At 48.2% G+C, this 16895-nt stretch overlaps 1 protein-coding gene across 1 annotated transcript in view; it reads left to right on the top strand.

The window, feature by feature from the left end:
• The window catches only part of Cpt1a (carnitine palmitoyltransferase 1A), a 60074-nt gene that overhangs the window by 25092 nt on the left and 18087 nt on the right, over positions 1–16895 (top strand). Inside the window, exons 3-9 of the mRNA XM_040750544.1 lie at positions 37–176; positions 4564–4735; positions 6408–6509; positions 9681–9818; positions 12406–12483; positions 13441–13548; positions 14275–14362. Coding sequence (XP_040606478.1) covers positions 37–176; positions 4564–4735; positions 6408–6509; positions 9681–9818; positions 12406–12483; positions 13441–13548; positions 14275–14362 — 826 coding nt within the window. The remainder of the gene's footprint in view (positions 1–36; positions 177–4563; positions 4736–6407; positions 6510–9680; positions 9819–12405; positions 12484–13440; positions 13549–14274; positions 14363–16895) is intronic.

Raw genomic sequence — 16895 nt, 5'->3', positions numbered from 1 at the left:
AGCAGGATGCTGTTTATAGCTTGTGTGTCTTTCCAGAATGGCATAATCACCGGTGTCTTCCCAGCAAGTCCCTCCAGCTGGTTTATCGTGGTGGTGGGTGTGATATCATCCATGCATGCCAAAGTGGACCCCTCCCTGGGCATGATTGCAAAGATCAATCGGACCCTAGACACCACGTGAGTAAACTCCCCTGCCCAATCTTTGTAGGACGATAATAGTACCCTGCTGACTGTCCTTGCTTTGGACTTTCCATGAGACCATGGCTGCCCTCCCACGTGGGTCCTCTTCACTTTCCTGACCTGGTATTGAAGTCCCTTGGAAATCTGTAGACACAGCCACCCTCCTATGGATAGTAGGCCAACAATGGCAGAGGTCTGGGGTACCTGACTTCCACGAGGTGTCTGTCTCCCTGAGGTCGAGTTGTGGCAGTAGATGGAGCCCGTGGTAGCTCAGAGGGCATCTCTGCTACAGAAGATGGCTCCCAGTGTGCTGTTCCACTGGAGCTAGTTTATCCAGTGATCTAGTCCCCTAAACTAACTGTCATTGGTTGCTTAGGGACACTTCAGCCCTTGGCCCCTTCAGCGGCTTAGATTCCCCATTGTACCTTGACTTTGAGTTTTTGTTTATTCTGGGAACTTGAAAGTAGTTGTCACCCTGTTTAGAGACAAGGTTTAGCCAGCTTCTGGCATTTCTTTCCTTTTTAAATTTTTGTCTAAAGATAGTGTCTCACTATGTAGCTCTAGCTGGCCTGACTATGTAGACCAGGCTGGCCTCGAGCTCACAGAGATCCATCTGCCTTTTATTTCCCAAGTGCTGGGATTAAAAGTGTGCCACACCACGCCTGACTTTTTGTTTAAATATTTATTTATTCTTTTAAATATATATATAATATATATTATATATATAAGTGTTTTGCCTACATGTACCTATGTATGTATACCATGTGTGCCTGGTACTCTCAGAGGCCAGAGGAAGCTGTTGGATCACCTGAAATTGGAGTTACAGGCAATTGTGAGCTACCTGATGTGGGTGTTGGGAACTGAACTCAGGTCCTTTGCAAGAGCAACAAGTGATCTTAACCACTGAACAATCTCTCCAGCCCCATAGTACTTTTCTTTAAAAAGGGGTCTGTTGTACCTGGGGTTCTCCTGCTGGATGCTGGACCTGCTCTAGAAGGTAACATGGAAGCATTCTATATACTTCTCTCCTTTTCTGGGATAGCATGAAACCTTGGGCCTCATGCATGCTAGACTAACTCTTACTACTGAACTGTGCCCTGGCCTCAGGTCGCCTCTGGTGGCAGTTATTCCAGTTATTCCAGGCAGCTTCTGACAAATCCCTGACACCATGTAGGATGGAGATGCTAGACTCTCTTATTGCGGAGTGACTGGACACAGGACACCATGCCTCAGTTACCTTGTGCACTGTGACCCCTGCATTTGGACTTTCCCTTTTGTTCTTCTGAGACAGGGTCTCAAGCTGCCATGTAGCATAGGATGACCTTGAACTCTTGATGAACTTAACCCTCCTGCCTCTCCTGGGACTACAGTCATGTAGTTGTCCCGTGCTCAGTGCCCTTCACAGCATGGCTTTCAGTGGGTTTATAACCAAGGAGCAATAGCCACAAGGTCCTTGCTATGCACTTGGCCTTGTTTCCTGGCCAGCTGTGAAGTCTTTACAATGTTGAGGGTTATGTCTAAGCTCAGCTGGGAGTGTGAGTTCAGTGCCTTCGGAGTTCAGTTGAGGGCATTGGGCCCTTTGGAGCTGGGGTTACTGGTAGTTAGGAGCCACTCCACAACAGACCTTGAACTCTGGACGAGCAGCACTGACCACTGAGCCATTTGTCCAGCCCAGATCTGGGCCTTTCTAATCTTGCTTTCCTGGTTGTTCAGGTGTAGAGACTGTACACTAAAGAGTTGCAAAAGCAAACTGATAAGAGAGTGACCCCAGCTAGAGGAGTTGGTTTCTGTTGAATTGCAGCATGGGCATGCTTAGGGCAGCTTGAGTTAGGTGCTCCGAATCCTGGAAGTTGGTGTTTCATGGGCCTCCATGCCCTGCCCTCTGATTGAGACACCCAGGAGTTACAGAGAAGCCAGCCAACTCCTTAACTTCTAGCCCTCCAGGCAACATTGTTCATGCCTTTGCAAGCAACTGCAGGAGACTGGATAAAAAATGCCTGTTCAGGCTTCCTGCCAAGGGCCTTGTCTGCCTGGGGCCTGGGACATCCAGCAGGAGCTAGGTTATCAGCAGTACGTGGTGATCTGGTCACCACAGACTGAACCTTACTGCCCTCCTACAGGTCCTGAGAGGTAAGGGAAGCCCTGCCAGCAGCTTGCATGATGCTCTGTGTGTTGAGCTGGCTGCCTGGTCGAAGGTAGCTTGCAGAGCCAGCAGTTTTGCTTTGCTGTTAACATGGGCTGTGCCTCAAAGCCGATTGCGCATAGCCGTGCCAGCTACTACAATCTTGTTTAATCTCAGTCTTTATAAGATTTGTTTCTTTATTCCTTGGAATCTATTTTCGTAAACTGGGTCATCTCTGGCCCAAATTTAGAAAGGCCAGGTGAAGGGCCAGAGACCTGCAGTCTGGAGGGTTGTTCTGGGACCGTCTTCCAGTTGAGGACAGAGTGCTTATGTTCCTAGGCTGCAGTTTTGTTTGATTAGATCTGAAAAGAAGATCAAAGAGGCCAAAGACACAGCAGAACTTTGGCTTACTTCTTTATTTTATTTTTCTATTTTGGTTTTTTTTTTGTTTTGTTTTGTTTTTGTTTTTTGTTTTTGGTTTTTACGAGACAGGGTTTCTCTGTATTGTTTTGAAGGCTATCGGTCCAGCCCGGCCTCGAACTCACAGTCTATTTTGGTTTTTAAGATAGGATCTCTCTATGTAGTCCTGGATAATATCTAAAACATGCTGTATAGACTAGGCTAGCCTTGTGAACTCATAGAGATCTGCCTGCTTCTGCACGAGACATCATGACCAGCTTGAATTGTTTTCTATTCTATGTGTAAGCATGTTTAGCCTACATGTGTGTCTGTGTACCATAAGTTTACCTGGTACCTTCAGAGATCATAAAAGGACATCAGATCTCCTGGAACTAGAGTTCCAGGTAGTTGTGAGCCTCTATGTGGGTATTGGAAATTGAACCCAGGTCCTCTGGAAGAGCAGCCAATGCCCTGAACCTATGAGCCATTTTTCCGGCCGCTTGAATGCTGGGTTTGACCAACTGTGGGAAAATACAGTTCATAGTATAAGTCTTTTACATCAGAAGAAACTTGTCTCTGTCACTTACATGACGTTAGGTTAATATTTTCCAAGATTAGAACTTTTGTAGTTATGTATGCTATTGTTTTGACCATTTGGAGTCTCAATTTTTTAAATAGAATCTCTTTTATTCATTCCTTAACAGTTCCATACATGTCAACAGTATGATCATATCCATCCTAACTCTCCACACCCACTCTTTTGTTAATCTACCGAGTCTAGATAGTGCCCCACTGGAGAGTCAACTCATCGGGCTGGCTTGGCCTTGGCCCACAGCCTCGGCGAGATCTTGCTTGTGTCGTGTCCAGGTGACAGCATTTCTCCGCTCTGCTGTCTGTCCTGCTGCTCTTGCATTCTTCCCACCGATTCTTCCCTGATGTGTCTTGAGCCTTGCAAAGGACGGGGCTAGTTTTTATTTTTGCCACTGTTTTTCCATTTCCAAAACAACTAAAATACCCCCCCCTAAATAGCTGCATTTGTGTTTTGGTTTTTCTTTCATAGCCGGCTACTTTGTTTTTGTAAGTATTTAAAATCTTTTAATTTTTTGTTCTAGATTTACTTATTTTTATTTATATGTATTTTTTTAGGATGTTTGTTTTTGAGACAAGGTTTCACTGTGTATGTAGACCAGGCTGATCTTGAACTCACATAGATCCACTTGTCTCTGCCTCCAGATGCTGGGACATTTGAATTTCTTATGAATAAAAACAATATCTATATATATTTGAGGACTTAGGGTATTGCTCAGGGTTTGAGCCCCTGCCTAGCATGCATGAAGTCCTGAGTTCAGTTGTAGGCACAGCAAAAACCAAGCAAACACAAACAAGGGGTGTTTGAGAGGGGAGGGAAGCATTATGATCTAAGGAAGATGGGCCAGGATGCCTGTGGGCGGTAGTTGGTGGTCCCCACCCACTGGAAAGGTTTGCCATTGTAAGCAGGGCTCCTCCCACAGGGGACCTCTCCACTGTTCAGGATTGCTTGGGTCACTAGTGGTCTCTTGTTTCTTCCTTGTGGATGGAAGGCTTACTCTGTTGCCCAGGCTGGTCTCTGGCCTCTGCCTCCAGAGTTCCAGGACAAGAGGCCACTCTGCTGCACCCAGCCAAGGGATAGAGAATGCCACAAGCACTGGGATAGTTGGTGGGTCCCTCAGGCTTCTTCTCTAATGAACCCAGCCCTGTTTTGGGGTGCTGCAGCCTGCGCTCTCCTGTCCCTGGGAAGGCACTTGGTCTCACTGCTTGGTGGTCGTTGCTGTGGCCACCTTCCCACGCTGACACCTTAGCTACTTGTCTGCTTCATCCCCACAGTGGCCACATGTCAAGCCAGACGAAGAACGTCGTGAGTGGCATCCTCTTTGGCACTGGGCTCTGGGTAGCAGTCATCATGACCATGCGCTACTCACTGAAGGTGCTGCTATCCTACCATGGCTGGATGTTTGCAGAGCATGGCAAAATGAGCCGAAGCACCAGGATCTGGATGGTAACTACCTGCCACGAGCTAGGGGACCTGCCGTGCTGGCATCACTAGACCCTTGCCTTGTTAGATCGCTTCTCCTTTGCTCCTTGGTGTGTGACCTTTCCCCAGCCTCTGGCTATGGGAGAGCCATGGCTCACCTTGCCACTCCGATGGAGCTGAGGGCTGCTTGCTAATGGTTTCTGGGAAGTCTGCCATCTCTTCTGTTCACCTCTGTTCAGCCTGTAACTCAGGCTGGATACTGAGCCTAAGTGCCACCCACCAGGTCGTGGTAGCCTTGTGACCACTCTGCAATCAGACACTTTTGCTGGCCAGATCACATGATTTGCTCTGACCCTTCAGTGCTCCCCATTTCATCTTTACCCTGAGTCCAAGCACACTCATTTAAGAAAGAGGGGTATACCATATGCATGGGTATTGTCAAAGTCTTAAATTGTGGAGATTTTTTTGTTTATTGTTTTTGCTTTTTGAGAGGAGGTCTCATGTCACCCTGGCTGACCTTGAATTTACTATGTAGCCAAGGATGACCTTGAGTTTCTGGTTCTCCTGCCTCCACCTCAGGCATGTACCACCCTGGCTTTTATGAGATGCGGACAATCAAGCCCAAGCTTTCATGCATAGCTTAGTTGGGTGAGCTGTCTACCCACTGAGCCATATCCAAAGTCCCAGCTACTTGTTTTTATAAGCTTCATTTTCTGGGGGGAAGGGGGAGGGTGGCTGTCCAAAGTGGAGATCACCCCTGGGGCCTCCCTCCACTGTGTGACTGTCATATGTGCCCTCACCCACAAATGGTCAGCACCCTCAGCCTCTGCTCTTGAGTTCTGTTTCTTATAAAGAAACTAATTTTCTACTCCCAAGGTTTGTAAATGATTTCAATGAATCTGGTCCTAGTGAAATTGCCTTTGAATTGTTCTCTCTAGGGATCCTTGTTGGTACTTGGGAGGAATGGGTCAGTTTGACCTTGGCCTACAGGCCAGCACACACCCAACACCGCTACTTGTGATCCTTTCCTTCAGGGTCCCCTTGCTACCCACCACACACTCCACTCTGTCCCAAACCAGCTTCCACCTTGTCTGAATTTTCTAATGTCTAGAGTAGCAGAACTTAAGACCTAGATAAAGATGGTTTCCCAGGGGCTTAACAGCCCTCATGGCTGATGTTGAGCTGAGTCCCAGCACTCCTGAGCACTGAGAATCATCACTACCCATACCTTGAACCCTTAGAGCTGGCCTGGTTCCTGTCAGCAGGAGACAGCTGCCTTCTATACCTGGCCTGCATCAGCCTTCCCCTGTGGGAGGTGCTTCACTTTCCCTGCTGTTTGACCTGGTGGCAGGGACACACTGCCACCCCTGGGGGAGGCCTGAGGGCTAGGCACCTCAACTGACCTTACTCCCTGTAGCCAGAGTCTGCAGCAGCCTCAAACCAACAATCTTTCAGGAAGAGGCCATCAGCCCAACTATTAAAGTGTTGTCAGCTCCAGAGTTCCTGGTCAAGGGTGACAGTCAGCAGCCACATCTGAAGCCTCTGTCAAACTTGGGTTATGTTCAGCCCAGTTTTTACCTGATGGTGCAGGACAGGGGTGACCCCACCATAAACAGTCAGCAAGCAACGTGCAGGTGAACCCTGGCTTTGGCTCTTTAACACAGCCTCATCTTTGAAATGTAACTTGTATCTTCAGGCTATGGTCAAGGTCTTCTCAGGCCGAAGGCCCATGCTGTACAGTTTCCAGACATCTCTGCCGCGCCTGCCTGTCCCAGCCGTGAAAGACACTGTGAGCAGGGTAGGTGTGACTCACCTTCGTGCTGAGATGCCTGTGTCCTTTAGATGGATATGTCTAATTGCTGTAAATTACAGTCCCTTCTCATTATTAGTGCTCAGCAGCCTCTCCTGTAGGGTTGGCATAACAATGCCACCCCACCTTAGAGTCCTTACACTGGCTAGACAAGTGTTCTACCATTGAGCTACATTTGCAGCCCTTTGATACATAGTTTTTGCGTACAAGGTCTTGCTAGGTAACCCACACTGACCTTGAACTCTTAAATTTCCTCTTAAGATTATTATTTGTTTATGTATGTGTTTGACTTTGTGTAGATGTGTACACTGTATGTATGCAGTGCCCACCATATACATGTATGCAGTGTTTGAGGAGGCCAGAAGAGGGTGTTGGATCCCCTGGAACTTGAGTTACAGACAGTTGTGAGCCACCAAGTGGGTACTGGCAATAGAACCCAGGTCCTCTGCAAGTGCAGCCAGTGCTCCTAACTGCTGAGCCATCCCTGCAGCCCCATAACCTTGAACTCTTGATGTTCTTGCCTTAGCCTTCCATGCTGGGATGATAGACATATTTTACCATACATGGCTTGGTGGTTTTCTCTAGTGCATTAATTGCATCTTCCATGTTTAAAGGTGCCATATCCCACCTATTGGGGAATGTTTACTCTTTAATGGCTTTATTGACATACAGTTTAGCACTGTATGATTCCCTTACTTAATGTGAATGGTTCAGTAATTCGAGTGCATCCATTATTGCAAATTGTGACAAATACATACAAAACCCACATTTATTATTTTTTTAAGTCTGGGCATGGTAGCATATGTCATTAATCCCAGCACTCAAGAGGCAGAGGTAGGCAGATCTCTGTGAGTTTGAGGTCAGACTACATAACTAGTTCTAGACCAGCCAGTGCTACACAGTGAAACCCTGTAAAGAGAGGGGTTGGTTGAGGAGATGGTTCAGTCAGTAAAATGCTTGCCGTGCAAGCACAAAGTCCTGAATTTGATTCATCAGAGCCCATATAAAAATACCAGGTTTGTGACACACTTGTAATCCCCATACTGGGGAGTGGAGCAAAAGGATCCCTGTGGCTCACTACCCAGTAAGACGAGCCTGATTGCTAAACTCCAGGCTGAAAGACCCACTTCCAAGGGGGCGGATGCTGTTTGTAAGGATGGCACCTGAGGGTCTGTGTCTCCAAATGCCTCCATACATGTATGTACTTATGCATGTGCATATATGTGTGCTCTTGTGTGCGCATACATGCGGGTGTAAGCATTTTAACTGTTTTCAAGTGTAAGCTCATTAGCACTAATTATATCTAGGGCATTGTGCAATTGTGACCACCATGGATGTCAGACCTTTTTATGGCCTCACACAGAAGCCATAGTCATTAGGCAATAACTCCCACTCTCCCTGCCCTGAGTGCCAACCTCTCTTCCACTTTCTGTTCTAGTTGGGCCTAGTCAGGGAGTATGGCATGAATGGAGTTATGTAATATGTGACTCTTTGGGTTTCCCCCCACATACTAGCATTTATGTTTCTTTGAGGCAGGAAGGATCTTACTGTGTAGATAGCCCAGGTGGCCTCAAGCTTGTAATCCTCCTGTCTTAGCTTCCCAAAGTGGGATGATTTTGCGATTCATCCCTGTCCCAGCATGGCTGGGCTTCTTCCCTTTTTGTGGCTGATGGCCGTCATTGGGTGGGTAGATCATGTGGGCTGTGTTTTAAGTATTGAAGCTGGGAATGTCCCTGCAAGTGTTTCTATCTGGGTGCCTGTTGCTGCTTCTTGATGGCAGGTGTCCACGGGTGGGATTTCATGTCACAGAGGAACAGAGTGGCTGTGTTAAGCCTGATCTGCTGTAAAATGCCACACCCTGTGTTCCAGCCTGTGGTTCGGGAGGGCACCCATGCTTTCGTAACTTCTGCCCACTTTTCAGAGCTGTAAATCGAAAGCATCTTGACTTCAGGGGAACTCCAGCTTCCTGCATGCTGTGGCACAGTGCTCACCCCAGAGAGTATAGCCCTCTTTCCCCTTTTGAGGCAGGATCTCAGATTGCTCAGACTGGTCTTGAACCTCCTAGATGTCACAATGTAGCTGAGGATGACCTTGAACTTCTGATTCTTCCTCCTCCACCACCTGAATGCTAGGGTTGCAGACAAATCCTACTATCCTCAGTTTTGTTTTGTTTTTTGAGACAGGGTTTCTCTGTGACTTTGGAGGCTGTCCTAGAACTAGCTCTTGTAGACCAGGCTGGTCTCAAACTCACAGAGATCCGCCTACATCTGCCTCCCAAGTGCTAAGATTAAAGGCATGTGCCACCACCGCCCAGCTATCCTCAGTTTTATGCAGTGCTAGGGATAGAATCCAGCTAGGCAAGTGATCTGCCAAGAGAGCCCCAGGAGAGTGTAAACTTTCTGTTTCATCAATGCCCCTCTTGCACTTGGAGTAAGCCTCAGACATAGCAGCTGGCCCTGCTGAGGAACGGCCCTGCCCCTCATTGTGCAAAGCAGGCCCTAGAAAACACTGTTGTCCCCAAGCTGGTGTTTGTTTAATTTGTTTTTGTTTTGAGACAGTGTCTCACTGTGTAACCTTGGTTGGTCTGGAACTTTCCACATAGACCAGGCTAGCCTCCTCTGCTGGGATTACAGGTGTACATCACACCCAGCTCCAGACCTGGTTTTATTTCCTGACAAACTAGATTTGACAGCAGTTCTGCTTCCTGGAACTCACTCAGATACAGGTGGGAGCTTAGCCAGGCATGTGTGAAATATCCCTGTGTTTTACCTCCAAACATGTTCAAGGTGGGCATCTGTCAGTCTGAACTGAGCATCTAGATTCTGGAACCATGGTCCCCGTCCTGCTCTGCCTGGACACCTGCCTGACCCTCACTAGGCTTTCAGGGCTGTCCCACCCAACTCAGGACACCATATCCCAGGTCATCATTGAAGTAAAGGCCAAATAGTGGTTAAAAGATGTCTTGGTACCTCCTCCAGGAGGAAACAATGACCTTGATTATCGCTCACCTGCCACAAGGTTCAGCCCTGTAGAGAGGGCAGACTGACCTAGGGAAGCTTTCCAAGCCTTTTCTACATGGTCTGATTTTTCTAAGGTGTGTGAAGTGGTTCATGGCTCGGGGGGTGGGTGTCTAACTCAGCCCATGTTTTCTTACTCCAGTACTTGGAATCTGTAAGGCCACTGATGAAGGAAGGAGACTTCCAACGCATGACAGCGCTGGCCCAGGATTTTGCTGTCAATCTTGGACCCAAATTACAGTGGTATTTGAAGCTGAAGTCCTGGTGGGCCACAAATTATGTAAGTATTTCTGCACCTGTATCTTTTCTCATAGATCTTTTCACAGTAAGATATTTCAGTGTGGAAGGTCCCATTTGGGTACCAGGACTCATGGAATTCTAACTGTAGCTGAGGGCAGCCATACTCATCCCTGAGAACTGCACAGAGCTGCTGGCAGCCTTTCCCTGTGCAGAGGGTCCTCAGTAGCCATTGCACCCCACTCAGGACAAGGTGCTGCTTTGCACATGAGCCTCTGGTCCTCGCCTGGGAGGTCTTTAAAGGCTGTTCCTCCTGTGGTGGCCCAGCCACCTCACCTTCCTCCCTGGTACCTTTTGCATCCAAGAATATCCCTTCTGAGTTCCTGGATAGGGTTCAGATGATGCTGACAGTGGCAACTGTCTGTGCTGGGAACAGCTAAGCTTCTGCCTGTGGAGTTGGGTGGGGCAAGAGGGCATGTTGGGGCTGTGAAACCAAGAGGGGGAGTCCAGATGTAAGGAATAACTTGCATGGAAGATAAGGGATTGAAAAAAACCTATAGTGAGCCAGACAGTGGTACATGCCTGTAATCCCAGCTCTTAGAAGGCAGCAGCAGGAGGATTGTAGGCTCGAAACTAGCCAGGACCACATAGTGAGATCTTATCTCAAGAAAAGCTCTTAAATTATTTTTTAAAAGTGTTTATGTTTATTTTTGTATATGTGCCTGGTGAGTATTACGTGCATGTAGGTGCTCATAGAAACTAGAGGGCAGTAGATCCCCTGGAACTGGAGTTTTAGGTGGTTATGAGCTGCCCAGCATGGGTTCTGGGAGCCAAATGTGGGTCTTCTGCAAGAGCAGAGTGCACTCTTAGCTACTGAGCCCTCTTAGTCTCTCAAACAGAGAAGAATTCTAAGGGCAGGGAAGGAGGCTCAGTTGATAGAGTCCTTGCCTGTTGTGTACAATGCTCTGGGTTCAGTCCCCAGCACTGTAGCAGTGTTGGTGTCACACACATGTGTTCCCAGGACTTGGGAGGTAGAGGCAGCAAGATCAAAGTTCAGGGTCATCTGTGGTTATATAGAGTTCAAGGTGAGCCTGGACTTCATGAGACCTGCTTCAAGAAACAAAACAAGGGGTTGCAGAGATGGCTCAGCAGTTAAGAGCACTTGTAGTTCATGCTGAGGGCCCAGTAAACATGGTGACTCACAATCATCTATAACTCTAGTGCCAGGGGATCCAATGTCCTCTTCTGGCCTCAATAGGTACCAGGCACACACATGGTGCACAGACATATATGCATACAAAACACACATGAAAAATTATCTGGGCCAGATGGTGGTGGTGCATGCCTTTAATCCCAGCACTTGGGAAGCAGAGACAGGAAGATCTCCATGAGTTTGAGCCCAGCCAGGTCTACAGAGCAAGTTTTAGGACAGTCAGAACTGTTACACAGAGAAACCCTGTCTCGAAAAAAACAAAACAAAACAACAACAACAAAATTAGGTGGACATGGTGGCACATGCTTTTAGTCTCAGCACTTGGGGAGCAGGGACAGGTAGATCTCTGAGTTCAAGACCAACCTGGTCTACAGAGAAGTTCCAGGATATCCAGGGCTACACAGAGAAATCATGTCTCAAAAAGAAAAGAAAAGAAAAATTTTAAAACCACAAAAACAAACAGAGAAAATAGCCAAAAGAAACAGAGAAAAGGATCAGACAGACCCAGCAGAAGATACCAGACACAAGCACTGTGGCTGGGAGTCGACAAGACCCTCAGACCATGAGGTGTCTCCTCCTTGTGTTTCTCAGCTCCTATGTCTTGTCTGCTTAAGACAGCTTTGTTTTGGAGCCTGTTGTGTTTTTAGTCATAGGCCCCCTGGACTGCTGTGCGCCCAGACCCTTGCCCAGGTGTGCACCTCATCACAGTGCTCAAACCAGCACAGGTTGTGAATGGGCAGCCTTTGAGTGGCTGGGGCAGCTTGCTGGATGGCATTGCGATGGTCACTTGAGAGTGAAGACAACACATTCTAGCCTCTGGCTTGTTGCTGTGGCCTTGGGACACAACCCAGGCATCAGGAAGAGGAAGACTGATCATCGGGAGATTTGGGGTCATCTGTGTTATTTTTTTTCTGCAGTGCCGGGGATGGGACCCATCAGGCAGGCCGTGGCACTGTACCCTCTCTCAGCCAGGGCACTTTGGCAGTTACTCTTTTTTGGAGACATGGTCTCAGGAGGCTCCCAAGATAGCCTCAAATTTGCTGTGTAGCAGTCTTGAATTTGCTATAACCTGGAACTCCTGATCCCTCTGCCTGTGTGTGTACCACTGCACAGTTTCATGGCCAGTTCTATGCAGTGCTAGAGATCAAGCATTCTAGCAGCTGAACTACATCCCCAGCCCTGACTTTTTTAAGTTAGTGTGAAATGATGATCTACTGTCTAGTAGCCAGGTCTCCCCTTAAGACCAGTGTGCTTTTCAACGTCTTGTGTCTTGTCTGCTTACGACAACTTTGTTTTGGAACCTGTCATATGCTGGAATCGTCTAGAAAGTTTTGTGTACCTCTAGAGCAGCTGGTCCTGGGGAGGCAACTGCATGGTTCCTGCTCAGCACTCTGTCTTGTTTGTGTTTGCACCTTAGGTGAGTGACTGGTGGGAGGAATATATCTACCTGCGAGGCCGAGGGCCAATCATGGTCAACAGCAACTACTATGCCATGGTGAGTTGGTCTTCCATTACCACTGCAGCCAAGGTGCAGTCATTATGCTGGACAGCCCTGCTACCTGCCTGGGAAAGCTTGGGGTGGGTTCCTCTCCCCTTGCTCCTGCTTCTGTTGTCCACAACTTCCTGTTGTTGTGAAGATCCTACTGGGGCCCATGTATTAGATCCCCCTGTGCCTGTGGGGTCCCTGCCCTCCACCCAACAAGTACATTCATGGCAAACAGCACTTGCTTAGTAAGTCCAGGCTGGTCTAGAACCTGTGTAGAAAAGGTGTACACCACCATGCCCAGAAAACTCCTGCTGTCATTTAATAGCCCAAGCACAGACGGAGGCTGGGGTTGTAATAGAGCAATAACACATTTAAAGCCTGTTGTGGATTATGCCTATCAGGCCAGCACTGGGGAGTTGGATACAGGGGGATCAGGAGTTCAGGGTCTTCCTTGGGGCCAGAGAGATGGCAGTTTAAGAGTACTTGCTGCTCTTGCAAAGGACCCAAGTTCAGTTCCCAATGTACTTGTCATGTGGTTCAGAACCATCTGTAACTCCAGTTGCAGGGGATCTGATGCCCTCTTCTGGTCTCTGGACACATGCACACAATCATACATACAGACACATATATATACACATAAAGAAAAAGCAAATCCAATCTGCCAAAACCCATAAATGGACCTAAAGCAATAGCAAAATTGTCCAAATACAAGGACAATAGTCCAACAGTGTGTTAAGTTCTACAATTAGGCCTGGTGACACATGCCTTTTATCCTAGCTCTCAGGAACCTGAGCAGAGTAATAGAACCTTGTTTCAAAGAACCAGAACCTAAAACAAACATAAAAAAACAGTTGTAACTGAGCAGAGCTGTAGGAACACCTTGGTGTCGTGGAGGGAGGGCCTCCACCCTGTATACAAGTCTCTCTGCCATCCCTATGAGCACTCTCTGCTGTCACCCTATCACAGGAGATGCTGTACATCACCCCCACCCACATCCAGGCCGCAAGAGCCGGCAACACTATCCACGCCATGCTGCTGTATCGTCGAAAGTTGGACCGTGAGGAACTCAAACCTGTATGTTAACTTTTTGTTTGGTTGGTTTTTTTGTTTTGTTTTTTGAAGCAGGGTTTCTCTGTGTAGCTTTGGAGTCTGTCCTGGAACTCGCTCTGTAGACCAGGCCGGCTTCGAACTCACAGAGATCCACCTCCCTCCCTCTGGCGCCACACCCCATGCTTGGATTAATGGTGTGCACCACCAACACCCAGCTTTGTATGTAAACTTCTAAAAAATGTTCTTTTGGGAGGCTGGAGAGATGGCTCAGGTGATGAGGTGCTTGCTTTGAGAAGACAGGAGGATCTAGCACAGTGACATCCAGCCAGGCACACTGCTGTGCAGTTGGAATCCCAGCACTGGGGACCAGAGACAGGCAAATGGCTGGGGCTCACTAACAGGCCTAGTCAGTGAGCTCAGGTTCAGCGAGAGACTTTGTGAGGGCCAAGCACATGGTTTATTCCCCGGGGAAAGAGAGAACCTGCTCCTGCACATGTATGTGACATACCGGTGAACAAGAACCGTTTCTTTCATAACCTTGGGTGGCTTACGTGTTTATCTGGAAGGAGCTTCAGTACCTTGCCTGGTACTGTTGAGCAAGTCCCTCAGGTGCTACCCCAGGGGACAACTGAAGATGATGAAGTCAGACCGGGCAGTGTGCACAGGAAATAGGCAACATTTTCATCAGCTCCATTTAAAGTTTCCCTGTGGGATTTTTGCCTGTTGGTTTAAGACACATTTTTATTACAGATTCGTCTTCTGGGATCCACGATTCCTCTCTGCTCTGCCCAGTGGGAGCGACTCTTCAATACCTCCCGCATCCCTGGAGAGGAGACAGGTCAGTGATGCTCACCAGGGGCTTCCCTGGGAACCAGCATTTGTCATTCTGTTGCTCAGAACCAGGAAGCATTGGGGAACATTGCGGGCAAGATGCTCTGCAGGGTCTCAGGGGCAGGATGCTCTCCAGGGTGTCAGGGGCAGAATGATCTCCAGGGTGTTGGGGGCAGGATGGTCTGCAGGGTGTCAGGGGCAGGATGGTCTGCAGGGTGTCAGGGGCAGAATGATCTCCAGGGTGTTGGGGGCAGGATGGTCTGCAGGGTCTCAGGGGCAGGATGGTCTCCAGGGTCTATTCTGAGAGCTCCTGTTTCTGAACATTCCTCCTCTTGGAATTCCTATCTTTTGTTGTTGGTAAAGGTTTGGGAACATGATCTCATGTGTTCCAGGATGTCCTAAGACAATATATAGTTGAGGGTGACCTTGAATTTCTGACCTTCTTGCCTCCCACCGGGATGTGTCACTGTCCGGAGTATACGGTGTGGGAATGGAATCCCAGGTAGACAAGGGCACTACCAACGGGACCCTAGCTTTGGCCTGGATTCCCTTTGTCTTTACTAGGTCTAGACAGTGGGTCAGTTCTAGATTTTAATATTTCTTCAGTCCAGAGTTTGTTTCATTGGCCATTTTCCCTAGACTTGCTGGAACGTTCCCTCGGACATCTTACTCTAGCCCACATGCAGGGTTTGTTGTAAATACCCACACCTGAGAAACCCACACCTGGCCCAGCTGCTTGCTGTCGGCCTCCTGGCCTGGGCAGTGTGGTCATATAATCTGCCTTCTAACCTAAGACATCCTTGGAAAAGACAGGAGAATGGATACCAGCTGGTACCATGAAGGCCTGCAGGGCTCACGTGTACAGTACGGGTCACTTTTTAACATCCTGACAAAATTATCCCTGAGCAAAGCCACTTAGGGGAGGAAATATTTAGTCTGCCATTGTTTCTGGCTGTGGAAGGGCAATGCATCATGGGATGCAGAGGCATGTGAGGGAGCAGAGCCCTTACCTTCTGTCAGCCAGGACACAGAGCTTGAGAAGGGGGCTGGCTGGCAAATGGCTGGCTTAGCACATAAATGTTCCTGTCCCTAAGCCTGGTGCTTGTGTTTGATCTCAGGAACCCTTGTGTTAGGAGAGAACCAACTCCCACAAGTTGCCCTCTGTCCTCTACATGTGTACCATGGCATGCCTGTCCTTACATGTTTGAGCACCCACACACGATAAGTGAATAAATATAATTTTTAAAAATTTGAAAAACCTTCAAAGATGCATGCCACAGAGGACATCTTGAGGGGGCTGGTTCTTTTCCTCATCATGTGGGGTCAGGCTAGGCAGCAGATGCTCTTCCCAGCTGAGCTGTCTTGCTGACTCTGTCATGCCTTTAATAGTAGTTATCATAAATATTAAAATCTGGGTAATGCTGGGTGTGGTGGTGTATGCCTTCAATCCCAGCACTCAGGAGGCTGAGGCAGGTAGGTCTCTGTGAGTCTGAGACCAACCTGGTCTACAGAGCAAGTTCTAGGTCAGCTAAGGCTACTTAGTGAAACCCTGTCTCAAAAACAAAAACAACAAATAATAGTTTATTAAATGTAGTGTCCCTGGTGGGGTCATATAACCACATGCTGGCATTCAGGGGCCTTGCTACTTAATTGCCCAGTCTGTTTGCTTTCTTCTTTTGAAACAGGGTCTCGTGTTGTAGAACCCCCCCCCCCCAGTGTAGACCAAGCAAACCTTGAACTCACAGAGATCCACCTGCCTCTGCCGAGTAAGTGCTAGGATTAAAGGTGTGTGCTGCTGTAACCAGTCTTTTGTTGGTAGTTCTTTGTAAGCTTTGTCATTGTGTCTATTTGTGTGTGTGATTGTGGGAGGGACACAGCCACACTGTAGCGCTCAGGTGCAGCTCGGATGACTGTTCTCTGGGACTGGCTCACGCCTTTTGCCTTTACATGGGCTCTGAGGGGGCAAACTCACATCACCAGGCTCATGCAGCAAGTGATTTTACCCACACATCATCTCCCTTCCCGCTCTCCCTCCTTGAAACAGTTAGCCTCTAGCTGAGGCTGGCCCTAAAGTACTGATCCTCCCAGATGCACCGTCATGCCTAGCTGAAACATGTTGTGGTGCCAGCGCCACAAACAACTCCAAGGTATCAGGAAAAGAGAGACCAGACATCCACTTGTTTGTACTAAGAAAATGCACGTGTTGCCTTTATTGCCAGGAGAGTGTGTGTGTGTCTTCATTGCAAGTGCTAAGAGGTCTCTCCCTTGTAGGAGGGAGGAGCTTTTTATACAGGTTTACAGCACAGTGGAAAAAACCCCAGGTAGAAGAGATCGTTGTTTTCCTCCTGCTGAATGTTGATGTCAGAGGGTCAAGGCCAGGGCAGTAAGCCAGGACTAGAAAACAGAAAGTACTTGGACTGGAAAACAAGTTGCCCTTGTAGGCTGACCAGCAACTCACAGAGACCCCATGGGGCCGGGGCCCAACACATGTCAGAATTGTATGCAGAAGAGGGCACCAGATGCCCTGGAGCTGGAGTTAC

The sequence above is a fragment of the Mesocricetus auratus genome, unplaced genomic scaffold (assembly GCF_017639785.1).
Source record: "Mesocricetus auratus isolate SY011 unplaced genomic scaffold, BCM_Maur_2.0 Super-Scaffold_4256, whole genome shotgun sequence".
NCBI classification, from domain to species: Eukaryota; Metazoa; Chordata; class Mammalia; order Rodentia; family Cricetidae; genus Mesocricetus; species Mesocricetus auratus.
The sequence above is the reverse complement of the archived record's forward strand: the minus strand, read 5'-3'. Positions and strand labels throughout refer to the sequence as shown.